The following is a 13,288-nucleotide window of genomic DNA, read 5'->3' on the forward strand; positions in this document are numbered from 1 at the left end:
AAGGGTTTCCATAATATGACCCATTTTAAAACAGGCATTTAACAACTGAATTTGTCCAAGAATCTCCAAAATAAATCAGTCAAGAATACATTTCTTTATGAAGGAGAATTTCAGCTCTGATATTTTCTCAACAGAGACATCTATAAGGGAGGCGATGAGTCCTGTGATGATTCCTATCATACCCATGATAAACCAACGGGCCAGCTCGCGCTTCAGCACCCACTGAAAGATACAAACCCCATAGAAACATAACAATTAGAATATTCATGAGCCTTGCTCTGTGAAAATGAAGCCCAATCAGAGACAAGACTTCCTTTATACGAAACATTTCAGAAAAGCAGAAAGTGTCGTCCCTTATTAGCCTGTGCACAGACTAACCAGAGAAAACACAATTTATACACATGCACTAATCTCTGTTTTCACAGCGTGGCTCAAATGGTTGTTTACAACTCTTTAGATGCAGTAATAGGGTAAACAAGAGCTGTCACCATAGGATGACTTATGCCCCCTATAAACGTTTGATAAAGTTATGAGCTTTTTTCGAAACCTAAACGCAGATTTCGAAACCTAAACACGGACCCCAAGTTCAAGGTCAAGATCACGGGTCAACATTTTTGTGCGTATAGAAAGGCCTTGTCCATATTCACAGGCATACCAAATATAAAGGTTATATCTCAAGGGACATAGAAGTAATGAGCATTTTTCAAACCTAAATGCAGATTTCGAAACCTAAACACGGACCCTAAGTTCCATGTCAAGGTCACAGGGGTCAAATTTTTGTGCGTCTGGAAAGGCCTTGTCCATATACACATGCATACCAAATATGAAGGTTATATCTCAAGGGACATAGAAGTAATGAGCATTTTTCAAAACCTAAACGCAGATTTCAAAACCTAAACGCGGACCCTAAGTTCAACGTCAAGGTCACAGGGGTCAAAATTTGTGTGCGTATGGAAATGCCTCGTACATATACGCATGCATACCAAATATGAAGGTTATATCTCAAGGGGCATAGAAGTTATGAGCTTTTTTTTAAAACTTAAACACAGATTTTGAAACCTAAATGCAGACCCTAAGTTCAACGTCAAGTTCACAGGGGTCAAAATGTTTGTGCGTATGGAAAGGCCTTGTCCATATACACATGCATACCAAATATGAAGGTTACCGGTATATCTCAAGGGACATAGAAGTAATGAGTATTTTTCAAAGCGCAAAGTGTGACGGAAAGACGGAAACACAGACGGACAGTCCGATCACTATATGCCCTCCTACCGGGGGAATAAGTACTTTCATTTGTGACAGTGATTTATTTTAGTTTATTAAAAGGGTCCAGTTAAAGGAACGGTCCCATACTTATCCTTCACTTATTTACTCAAGGGGTTTTAATTTGCTTACACCTGTATACAGATTGCTTTCACACATCACTTATCTGACCATTTAGAATGTCATTTTAGCACCTCCTTTTAATCATTTGATCTTTACAATAGAATGTAATGACCCTCAATACCTGTAGACTGTGAATGAAATAAACTGGACAATGTTTTGTCCCTTACCCTGGTTGAATGCAGCTGCTTATCTTTGAGATGTATCTGGTTTTCACAAACGTCATAGTCCAAACTCTGGAACAGAAAACATCACTTGTCAAACACTGACATTTCACTTGCTGCAGACAGCAATTTGAGCTTCACTCTGTGAAAATGGGGCTTAATGCAAGTGTGCAAAGTGTCATCCCAGATTAGCATGTGCAGTCTGCATTAGCTGAGCAGTGACGACACTTTACGCTTTAATGGTATTTTCCATTTAAAGGACCTTTCTTCTTATTGAAAATCCAGTTAAGGCGGAAAGTGTTGTCCCTGATTAGCTGGTAAGGACCAAACAGGCCCATCTGGGATGCACTTAATGCACATTAATTAAAACCTGTTTTTTTCCAGAAAAAGGCTCATTTGCATTCACAGCTGTTCAAAGCTCGACATTGCCGCCTTTCTGATTGTCCTGGACAAACAAAATATAGGTAATGACAAGTAAACAAATACTCTGTGAATCTGACGGGACAAGTGAAAAATTCTAATTCTTCTTTTTTAATAATTAACGAGCAAATGATCCAATAGGTATGCTGGTATTAACTAACAAAACTTGATGTTGAAATCAAAATAATACAGCACAAAGTTTTATAGATACACACTTACTGTGCTGTAAACAAGAGAGCATAATTGCATAGTACTATTTGCAACACTATTGCAGTTATTTCCCAGGTATTTCATTTCACAACTTCATTCTTCCTTGCAGTTTATTTATGCATAATTACAGGGCTTGACATTAAGTTCAGTCCGATTGTCCCAAACAACCAAAATATTGCGAGGGACAAATAAAAATTGGGTCTGCTTATCTGAAGAGACAAATGAAACAAGTGGGCCTGAAAGGCCCAAAGTCGCTCACATGAGATAACAAGATATTATTAGGACAAATCTTCTGACCAAGTGTCATGAAGATCGGAAAATAAATGTGGCCTCTACAGTGTTAACAAGGTTTTAGTATAGCCATATAAGGAAAAATGCCCCACCCCCTGGCAGCCATGTTTTTCAACCAATCGGCATCATTTTTGAACTCTTCCAAGATATTATCGGGATGAATTTTTTGACCAAGTTTCATGAAGATCGAATGTAAATGTGGCCTCTAGAGTGTTAACAAGATTTTACTATAGCCATATAAGGAAAAATGCCTCGCCCCTTGGAAGCCATTTTTTTCAAGCAAACATAATTATTTTCAAACTCATCCAAGATATCATTGAGACCAATCTTTTGACCAAATGTCATGAAGATTGGACAATAAATGTGGCCTCTAGAGTGTTAACAAGGTTTTACTATAGCCATATATATAGCCATATAAGGAAAAATCCCCGCCCCTGGTGGCCATGTTTTTAAAGCAACCAAAACCATTTTCGAACTCATCAAAGATATCATTGGGACAAATCTTCTGACAAAGTTTCATGAAGATCGGACTATAAATGTGGCCTCTAGAGTGTTAACAAGATTTTACTATAGCCTTATATAGCCTTATAAGGAAAAATGCCCCGCCCCTTGGAGGCCATGTTTTTCAAGCAAACATAACCATTTTCGAACTCATCCAAGATATCATTAAGACAAACCTTCTGACCATATTTCATCAAGATTGGACAATAAATGTGGCCTCTAGAGTGTTAACAAGGTTTTACTATAGCCATATAAGGGAAAATGCCCCACCCCCTGGCGGCCATGTTTTCAAACAAGCAGCATCATTTTTGAACTCGTCCAAGATATTATTGTGATGAATCTTCTGACCAAGTTTCATGAAGATTGGACAATAAATGTGGCCTCTAGAGTGTTAACAAGATTTTACTATAGCCATATATAGCCATATAAAGAATAATGCCCCTTCACTTGGCAGTCATGTTTTTCAAGCAAAGGTTACCATTTTTTAACTCATCCAAGATATCAATGGGACAAATCTTTTGACCAAGTTTCATGAAGATCGGAAAATAAATGTGGCCTCTAGAGTGTTAACAAGGTTTTACTTTAGCCATATAAGGAAAAATGCCCTGCCCCCTGGCGGCCATGTTTTTCAACCAACCGGCATCATTTTTAAACTCATCCAAGATATTATTGGGATGAATCTTCTGACCAAGTTTGATGAAGATCAGACAATAACTGTGGCCTCTAGAGTGTTAACAAGATTTTACTATAGCCATATATAGCCATATAAGGAAAAATGCCCCGCCCTTTGGCAGCCATGTTTTTCAAGCAAACGTAACCATTTTCAAACTCATCCAAGATATCATTGAAACCAATCTTCTGACCAAATTTCATGAAGATTGGACAATAAATGTGGACTCTAGAGAGTTAACAAGGCAAATGTTGACGCCTCACAACGGACAATGGACGACGGACAAAAAGCGATCACAAAAGCTCACCATGAGCACGTTGTGCTCAGGTGAGCTAAAAATGGAAGGCCTTCTCTTTCTCTTATTATCTAGCAACCAATCCATTAAGTTTGCTGGTTATAACTAACAAAACCTGATGTTGAAATTAAAACAATTAACTGCAAACAATTCAGAGAACACTATACTGCACAATTAACAAAGGAGTATATTGACACAATTGTATTTGCAACACTGTTATTAGTTTGTTTGCTTATATTGTATTTAACAACTTCATTCTTGCGTGTGGTTTATTATAGTAAGATTATGAAACATCATTAACAATTGACACACATTCTTAAGCTCTAGTCAAGTTTGTATGTTTATAAATCAAGATATTCACTAAGCACAATAATTGGCTGTCAAACTATAAATGCTTTTATTGATATTTCAACATTATTGTGATCTATGATAGAGTAAACCGATTGTTTACTATATCAGTCACTATTGCATCATTGGATTGTTTTAATCATACTGAAAGATTGAGGGACACCATAAACATATAATTTCGTGCTAAGCTACCATATACATGTATATGTTGTCAAATTACTGAACAGTTACATGGTTTATTTACCGGTAGATACTTTTTAAGGATAGTACAAGTAACTTTTTTCGTCTGGACAAGTAAAATTTTATGGAACTAGTTCAAGTGGAAAATTTGTTTCAAAAATAAATGTCAAGCCCTGCTCTGCTTATGTTGGATTACCATAATATTTGCCAATAAATTTTCATTTTGTTATTGCTAGCTGTGTTTGTGACAACTTTTCATACTTTTGTATAATTTTGATCTAATTATAACCCACAAACACAAAGCAACAATAATAATGGCAACTAATACTTTGTCTCAAAAGTGACTAAAAATACCCTTCCATTGTTTTGACCCAGGCATAGAAGCCATGCCATATTCAAGTGCATATTTCTCAGAGGATCAATTCAAGCTATAAATGTGTCTTGCATATCTGCACTTCATTGTCTTGACATTGTTCAAGTTTCAAGTAAATCCCTCAGTTAAGTTTAAACCTATTTATTTTAGCTCTATTGCATAGAAAGCCTAAGGCTTATTTGAAACGCTCTCGTGAAGTAAATCACTTGAGAAATGTAGAAACGCAGAACATTGTTGCTTCTGCAACATGTATAAGAACAGCTTAGTTTAAGGGCACATAACTCAGAAACATGTTCTTTATTTGGCATGAAAAAAGTTTCTTACACATATACATGTACACACTTCATGATGATTAAATGGTTTAAGTTTCAATGAAATCGCTTGTAGAAGTAGTAGCTCCTAATACTTAGAACATTCATGCTGCTTTCATAAAATTGCTTACTTTAAGGGCACAAAACTAAGGAGCATAACTAGGCATAAGACAGGTTATGTCTTGGATATGACAATCTTATAACTAAATGAGAACACTTTTTCTGTAAGACTCTTTCTTGATTGGTTGCTAAGCAACTAGACTCAGTAGGTCAGTGATCTAAAACAAAAATGCTGAATGTGTACCTCGTACATTCCTGACAACACATGGCTTGTGTCATCAATATCAAACTCTACATTTGATTGGAGTCCATTATTTTCCGCATCATAACCATGTGGAGGCACTGATTGTATTCCGTCATCATTGATCTGGAAAAAAAAAACTTGGTCTGGGAAAACCGGATTTAATGCATGTGCGTAAAGTGCTGTCCCCAATAAGCCTGCGCAGTCTGAAAAGGCTAATCTGATGACATTTTCCGTGGTTATTGCATGTTTTGTCGCCAGGAAGTCTCTTCTCAACAAAAAACCCATTTAAGACAGACAGTGTCATCCCTGATTAGCCTGTGCAGACTGCACTTTACGGCTTGCAATAAACCCTGTTTTCTCAGATTGCTGCTCAAACACAATATGAGAGACAACTCAAGACAAAAAGACTCCTCATTCAAATCCTGGACTGCCAATCATTGAACCTTCACATATTTGATTGTACTCCACACTCTGGTTTCTAGAACTGGGCTGGTATTCTTAATCCATCTTAGGTAATTTTATCTATTATTATAAAGAATTAAGAAAAATGATATCATTCCATGATTGACTATTCATTTTCAAGGTGAGAAAAATTGTTTATTAATTACCTGTACTGTTATAAAAGCACTAGACCAATATTGCTTAAACTCATGATACTTTGTCAATGAGCAACAATAAGCATGTTTACAAGAAACACTTGGACAACAATAGTCACCAAAATATTTTAATAGAACATCATGCAAATTATCTTATTAAGTTTGCATTTTTATTATAAATTTAAATGCATATGCATCAGATAACATATACATATATTATATGGTATTTACCTCTTATGCTTTCTGTGCACAGAAACTTTACTTTACTTAAGTCATTTGATAATAAGTCATTATTGTATGTGCTATTTGTAATATTTACACTGAAAGTAGCATAGTTATGTTGTATTGATTCTAAAAACAAATATGGTACTTCTATATCAATATTTCATTTTTACAATTGCTTACAATTAATATGATACATTCAACTGTGTTTGTGTGATAAATAACCTTTTTTAAAGACATATCCTCCAACCCTTAATTTTTTATTACAAAAGTTGTTCATTATTAAACTTGTTTCTTAAAAATAAAAACATACAATTAAATTTAGCTCTTATAATAATCAGGACTAAACAATTATCTGCTTCATATTTCCACCCAGTTATATAGAAATTCTCTATGGACAACATTATATTTACTACATTAAAAAAATGCATAATATGCACAATACACAAAAGATATATTATTTACGCTAAAACAAAAATAGATATTCTCAAATTATATGCAACATGCAACTGCATACCAACTTCACTACTTAACTTCTGATAAAACAACATGTCCAGGGAAAGACCTCAAATGAAATTGCAGGTTTCTATAACCTGCTCCTGTGTGCTTCTGATGCTGCTGCTCCTCTTGAGTGCTTAACATTAAATCTTGGCAAAACTTTTCAAATGTAAAATACTTTCACAAATATTCAAAAGCAACTTAAAAGACTATTCTGAAAAGCCTTTTTAACTTTTGTTTGGAGTAAGAAATTCCATTTATTTATGCAATTAGCGACATCTGTTGCCAGACTGGATTGGATTGGTTTCCATTCAGCCCCTTTTTAGCACCACCCTGTGTGTATTGTGTTAAGGGGGTCTGTAAGTCTGATTAATAATCTCATCAGTAAATTTTTATATAATCAACTTAAACGTTTTTATTTCTTAAACCATAGAATGTCTTTATCTAAATTACCAATATATTATACAATGTGAATACATGGATGGTGAATATTTCATGCATAAAACTATCTGAAGAATATATACATGCATATCAGATGCTTTCAGATCCACTTGTCCCATCAGACTAGTGCCTTAAAATGTCCTAACCTAAAAATGCTGCATTCCCAAAGTGGTGAGGAAAAATGCTCTTACATAATATGTTATTAGTTACGTTATGTAAAGGTAAGGAGAAGTATATTTTTGGTTCTGACATGTGAAATTTTAGGGCACTTAGATATCTGGCTAAAAGGTTCATGTATAGCCCCGAAATATTATGTCTAGCAGTTTAGAAATATTGTATTGTTAACTATCAAAGCGATGCTTTTACATCATCAATTTCTTAAAATTATTCATAATGTTAAACAATTAACAGCCAGAGCTCCAGATAAGGGTCGTATTTTCGTAATTACGAATTATTTTCAAGTCCGTTACGTATTTATTTCAAAATCTTGTCGTACCATTAAGAATTACAAAATCAAGTTACGAATATTATTTTTACATCGGTTCGTATCTATTTGTATTAAGTTCTTTTCGTGTATTAAAGATCTTTGTGGTGCTAATATAGAATGGTTATCGGGTTTGTTTAACAAACCGTATTTTTTCCAATAAAAGCGGCGTATACAGTCTATCAGTCAAAAAACAATGGCTGCGCCCAGAGAGCGTCCTCAAAAACTGCAAAGCGTCCAAAAACACGCTTTTAACATATTGTACGCACAGTGAGCCGAAGTTAAATGTTTAGAGAGACATTATAGAAAAGATCTAATACGATGTTGTATGTTCAGTTGCCGACACAGTCGGAAAAGCTAAACAAAAACGCGACACGACGGGTCCAAACATAAACACAAAAAACATTGAACGAGTGGAAGGGACAATTCCCGTGGCTTATCGTTGAAAAGATTGAAGTGGAGACCCGTTTTAATTGTGAAATATGTAAAACTTCATCTAAGGCATGCAATCTAAGCACAGTTTGGGCATATGAAGGTATTTGAAAAATAAAATTGTATAATACTGAAAAGACACTGTTGAACTCGTATAAATAAATTTGCTAGTATGTTTATTTTTTTATTTTTTTTGCATGAAAATAACCATTATTATTTATTTTTAGGTCATTTAGAAAAAAATAAGAATTATTTTCCAAAACATAGTAGTAACATTAAGAATAAAATTTCAGAGTTAAGAATTCTTTTTAAAAATCTGGTAGTAATTTAAGAATTTCACAAAACCTTATCTGGAGCTCTGAACAGCCGAGTTATTTTTTATGCTTTTTCTTTTTTCCCCATTTATCTGTGAACACCACTGTTTTAAACATATATTAAAAAGTTTTATATTATAAAACAATTAAGTGAACTGGTTATTCGCCTAAATAATTGTGATTCTAGATGTTTCCCTCTATGTTTGACAGGCTTTGATAACTCAAACCAGAACTCCATATCATATGGTATGCAGGCGTTAGTGACATTTAATTTTAACTATTTCTGGAATGCAAAAAGGACTGCCACTTCCGCATCGGCCTGCTTAGCCACAATTAACAGGCGTTGCCACCAAAAGTGACAATTCAAGAGTGCATCCGCATAGTCTCCACATAGCGGTACAAGCTCTTCCAACATAACTTCTGAAAGTTTTGGATTATACATACGTAATTTACAGTTAAAAAGACATTTAACAATTAAAACAATAAATTATCTAATTACTTCTACCGAATTTGAAAAGTCTACATTGTTTCTGCGACGGACATCACCAATAAGCGGAGTTCGTTCCGAGTTTGCGTCATCCGCCATTTTGAGTATCACGTGATTTTGTTTTTTGAACTTGTGGGTAAACGTCGTCCTTTAATGCAAAACACCAATCTTCTGCGCAGTGGTCTCCCTTATACTAGAAAATCGACTGTTTTTACACCTTTTTCCGGCCGTTTCTTAATGGAATGTAACCTTTTTCAGTGCAATGCTTTACCATAGACTCTAAGTTTATCATATTTAAGGAATTAGTGGTGAACACCTATTCATGCCCTACCACTGTCTCCAAAAGATAAAACCCGAACATTAGTTTAAAGTGTAAAACATGCCTTCGAGTCAACTATGGTATTTTTCGGCGTAAGCTGTATTAAGCCAGCTTTTCACCCTGACTTGATCTTTGTAAGTGTCCAATAATACTCAAATAAAATTTCCCGCGGCTAGGTACGAATGAATACACTTCATTTATTCCATTGGCTGATTTGAGTATAACACCAGAACATTGGAAACATATCCGCGTCTTTGTAACACTGTTTTACTGCAATTTTATCTCTAATGAAAAGGCTCAATAGATAGAACAGTTTTACAATCAATTTTCGACATAAATACAGTTTGTGCGTTCACCTTTTATTTTCAGAGAATTACCAGCGCAAAAGCGTTTATACTAAAGGCTATGTTGTCATATTTAGTACTTACTTGCATTGCATTTCAACTCGCGAGGTTTCGGGTCAATTCGCGGCCATTTGTGAAAGTCAGAGTTTATATACAGTTCATCACCGGAGTTCGCAGAAGGGGTTGCGAAGTATTACACCGGTCTTACTGACAATAACGTAGTGACTGTAATGCATTGCATTCCAATCCGCAAGGTATCAAGGTCAGTTTGCGGTCAGTTGCAGAAATCTTTATATAAACGCCGTCTCGTAAACTTTGTGCACTTGAAGTCTGTTTTGATCAGAAAGATACTAAATAAAGATATTCGGCGATATTATTGTGGTATGTCAATCATCGAATTTTAATATGGTTTCAACATTTGCATGATAAGGACCAATTTTGATAAAATTAATTAGAAATATTTATCCATTTAGACCAGTTTATTTATGAGCACAATAATTCACTATACTATAATTATGCAATTAAATAAGATTCGAGTATTGCCGGCTGACCTATATGCATGTAATAACTCTGAACTCGTCGGTGGGTAACTCACAACTGGCTTTATTCATAGATTCACATATATATAAATCTCAATACAAGTAACTCATGACTGCATGCTTTAACAAGACAATACGAGTTGTGTCCCTTACATTACAATACATGACATCCCCTTTTCTTTCTTTTTTTTTAAAAATATAAACACATGATACACCAACTACTCTATCGTTACATATGCGAAGAGGTTTATGAAAGAAAGCAAATAACATAACCTGTAGTAACACATTATAAACTGTTCTTTTTATAAAACCATAGTGGGAATTTCTTTTAAACCTCTGAGTGTTAAATTGTTATTGAAAATAGAATATTCTATATGAATAAAATGCACTCTAAGTAATGAAGAACTTCTTATAAATTAAATATGCAATTGAACTTCATTAAATCAAATTAACAATAAAACAACATGTAAGACAAAATTATTCACTAAAATACATGTTTGCTAACTTTCCAAAAAATTGTCTCTGTTATCTCGGATTCAAGCTTGTTCAGGACAAAATGACAAATGCCAGATACAGTAAATGTCGGGTTTCAGCTAGGAAATGATAACAGACTGTTATAACTTGTTTCAACAAAAGTACTTCAGTACTACGACTTGAAAAAACCTGTCACACTCACAGTAGACGCATCAATGAGAGGCCTGGGAGCCGCGATAATCCAACAGGACCGTGTTGTGGCATATGCGTCACGTGCGCTCACACCGACAGAGCAACGGTACGCTCAGATCGAAAAAGAAATGCTAGCCGTTGTATATGGCTGTGAAAAATTCCACAAACTGCTATATGGCCGAGATACTTTCCTAGTGGAATCTGATCACAAACCGTTGGAGTCGATTCTAAAGAAAGAAATACATAAAGCTCCGCTAAGGATTCAACGAATGATTTTAAAGCTTCAACCGTATGACTTCAACCTCGTTCACAAAAGCGGCAAGGACATGGGTCTAGCAGACTGCCTCAGCAGATTACCGTTAGAAAATCATTATGAGAAAACTATCGATGAAGAGTTGATGGTTTTGAAGCTCGACACGCTGTCGTGTTCAAACCATGACAAAATTGCACGCGCAACGCAAGCGGATGAACAATTCCAAGTACTGGCAAAGGTTATCATTCGAGGATGGCCAGAAACGAAGTGCGAAGTTCCAGTTGAAGCCGTTCCATTTTGGGATTACCGCGATGAAATATCAATTTACAATGGAGTTCTGTACCGAGGGGAACGCGTGTGTATCCCGAAAGAAATGAGAACAGAAACGTTGAAAGCGATACATAAGTCGCATTTAGGGGTAGTAAACTGTAAAAAGAGGGCGAGAGAGTTAGTATTTTGGCCCGGCATGAACAAACAAATTGAAGATCTTATTGGCAAGTGTAGTGCGTGTTTAATGCATCGCAAGATGAGCCAAAAGGAGCCAATGATCATCCAACCAGTACCTGAGCTACCCTGGAGCAAAGTTGGAATGGACTTATGCGAACTAGAGGGTAACAATTACCTAATCATTGTAGACTACTTCTCCAACTTCATTGAAGTAGCACCATTGCAAAGAGACACTCGAACGAGCACCATCTTAAAACACATCAAGCAAAACGTGGCTCGTTATGGAATCATTGACTCAATCATCTCGGACAACGGTCCACAGTTCACCAGTGCTGAATTCCGAGAATTCATCGAAAAATATGGCATCACCCATATTACGTCGTCGCCTTTGCACCAACAAACAAACGGCCTTGCTGAAAAGGCTGTACAAACCGTTAAAAATCTAATTAAAAAGTGTAGCGAAACAGGGGACGACATCTACTTAGCCCTGTTAGAACTAAGAAACACACCACGCGATAACATCGGATCACCGATGCAACGTTTGATGGGTCGACGCGCAAAAACACTAATACCTATGAAACAAACAATTCGACAACCAGAAACAACCAGTGAAAATGTCGCACCAAAGTTGTTGGAATTTCGTGAAAAGCAAAAATGCTACTACGACCAACACGCGAAGAGCAAGGACAATCTTCAGCCAGGGGACGCAGTAAGATTAAAACCCCATCTGGCTGGAAACCGGCAGAGTATGTGAAACCGTCCGAATACCCGCGATCACATATCGTTAAGGCAGGCGAATCGGGGCGCGAATATCGCCGAAACACGGACATGCTAATGAAAACAAAGGAAAGACCACACATTATCACCACAAACAATGACGTGTACATACCGGCACCCACAGCGCCAACAGAGACGGTAGCAGAACAACCATCAACAACTCCAAATCACGAAAACAGTGCTAGTGCGAGATCGAGCGAAACTCGAGACAAACCGGGGAAAGAGAGTGTACAAGACACTGTTAGAAAGAAAACGAGGTCGGGAAGAGAAGTTCACAAACCGATACGGTTAAATGACTATGTGTAAGATGTGAAGTGCAAAACATGTGTCATATGACTGCCTTATTGTAGTGCAAAATAAACTTATTAATAAACTGTTTAATAACTATCATTCGGTAATATTGGTATTTGTATATGTAAGATGTATTGTGGTGGTAAATGCATAATGTTCTTGAAACTGTACTATCATAACGAGTAAGGAACAGTTTGTACATATTTATTTTTATCATATCAAACTGTTGGTTAAGGTTTAAAGATTCAGTGCCTTCAGCGCTTTGATTTTTCTTCTAACAACAAAATGTTCATGGAATTTTCTTCTCACAAAAATCCAATATTAATTATTTTTGGGTGTATCTACTTTCTAGTTTGTTTTCGGTGTTATAACAGTCTGTTATCATTTCCTAGCGCCTTCACTGCTGGCCCATTGACACCGCTAATAATAACATCACTCCTTTTGATTGGTGCAACCTTTTCAAATAGCTTCGCTGTTCCATATGACATGACACTGCACATTGCGCCACTGTCGATTTCAAATTTTATCGTTTTACACCCTATTTTCAAGTTAGCGGACCATTCATGATTATCTTCACTCGATGTTGCGATAAATACGTCGTTCACATCCGCATGTTCAAACTGGTTAAACATTTCATCGACCTGGTCTTCCTGGGCTTCGGTGTAGTTGACACGTCGTTGACCTCCACGGCCCCGATATCCACGGTGGATTCCCCGATCACTTCCGCG

General features: G+C 36.2%; 2 protein-coding genes across 4 annotated transcripts in view; one reads left to right on the plus strand and one right to left on the minus strand.

Annotated features, from left to right (window-relative positions):
- The window catches only part of LOC127866893 (H(+)/Cl(-) exchange transporter 7-like), a 42,856-nt gene extending 33,817 nt beyond the window's left edge, over nucleotides 1–9,039 (minus strand). Inside the window, exons 1-4 of one of the 3 annotated variants that reach the window (XM_052407743.1) lie at nucleotides 8,943–9,039; nucleotides 5,451–5,573; nucleotides 1,554–1,619; nucleotides 90–222 (exon numbers count right to left, since the gene is read on the minus strand). In XM_052407743.1, the coding sequence (XP_052263703.1) occupies nucleotides 90–222; nucleotides 1,554–1,619; nucleotides 5,451–5,573; nucleotides 8,943–9,023 (403 nt within the window). In that variant the 5' untranslated portion in view covers nucleotides 9,024–9,039. Of the gene's footprint in view, nucleotides 1–89; nucleotides 223–1,553; nucleotides 1,620–5,450; nucleotides 5,574–8,936 lie in introns of all 3 variants that reach the window. The other 2 variants (XM_052407744.1, XM_052407742.1) reach the window with 2 other exon arrangements.
- Nucleotides 9,040–10,815: 1,776 nt separating this feature from the next.
- Nucleotides 10,816–12,246, plus strand: LOC127869704 (uncharacterized protein K02A2.6-like). Its single transcript, XM_052412360.1, has one exon. The coding sequence runs from the start codon at nucleotides 10,816–10,818 to the stop codon at nucleotides 12,244–12,246; it is 1,431 nt and encodes a 476-aa protein (XP_052268320.1).
- Nucleotides 12,247–13,288: the final 1,042 nt, after the last annotated feature.

The sequence above is a fragment of the Dreissena polymorpha genome, chromosome 2, assembly GCF_020536995.1.
Source record: "Dreissena polymorpha isolate Duluth1 chromosome 2, UMN_Dpol_1.0, whole genome shotgun sequence".
In the NCBI taxonomy this organism is placed as follows: Eukaryota; Metazoa; Mollusca; class Bivalvia; order Myida; family Dreissenidae; genus Dreissena; species Dreissena polymorpha.

Bases quoted from the DNA above. Each gene is read 5' to 3' on its own strand.
- LOC127869704 (XM_052412360.1), top strand. From the start codon at position 10,816: ATGAGAGGCCTGGGAGCCGCGATAATCCAACAGGACCGTGTTGTGGCA.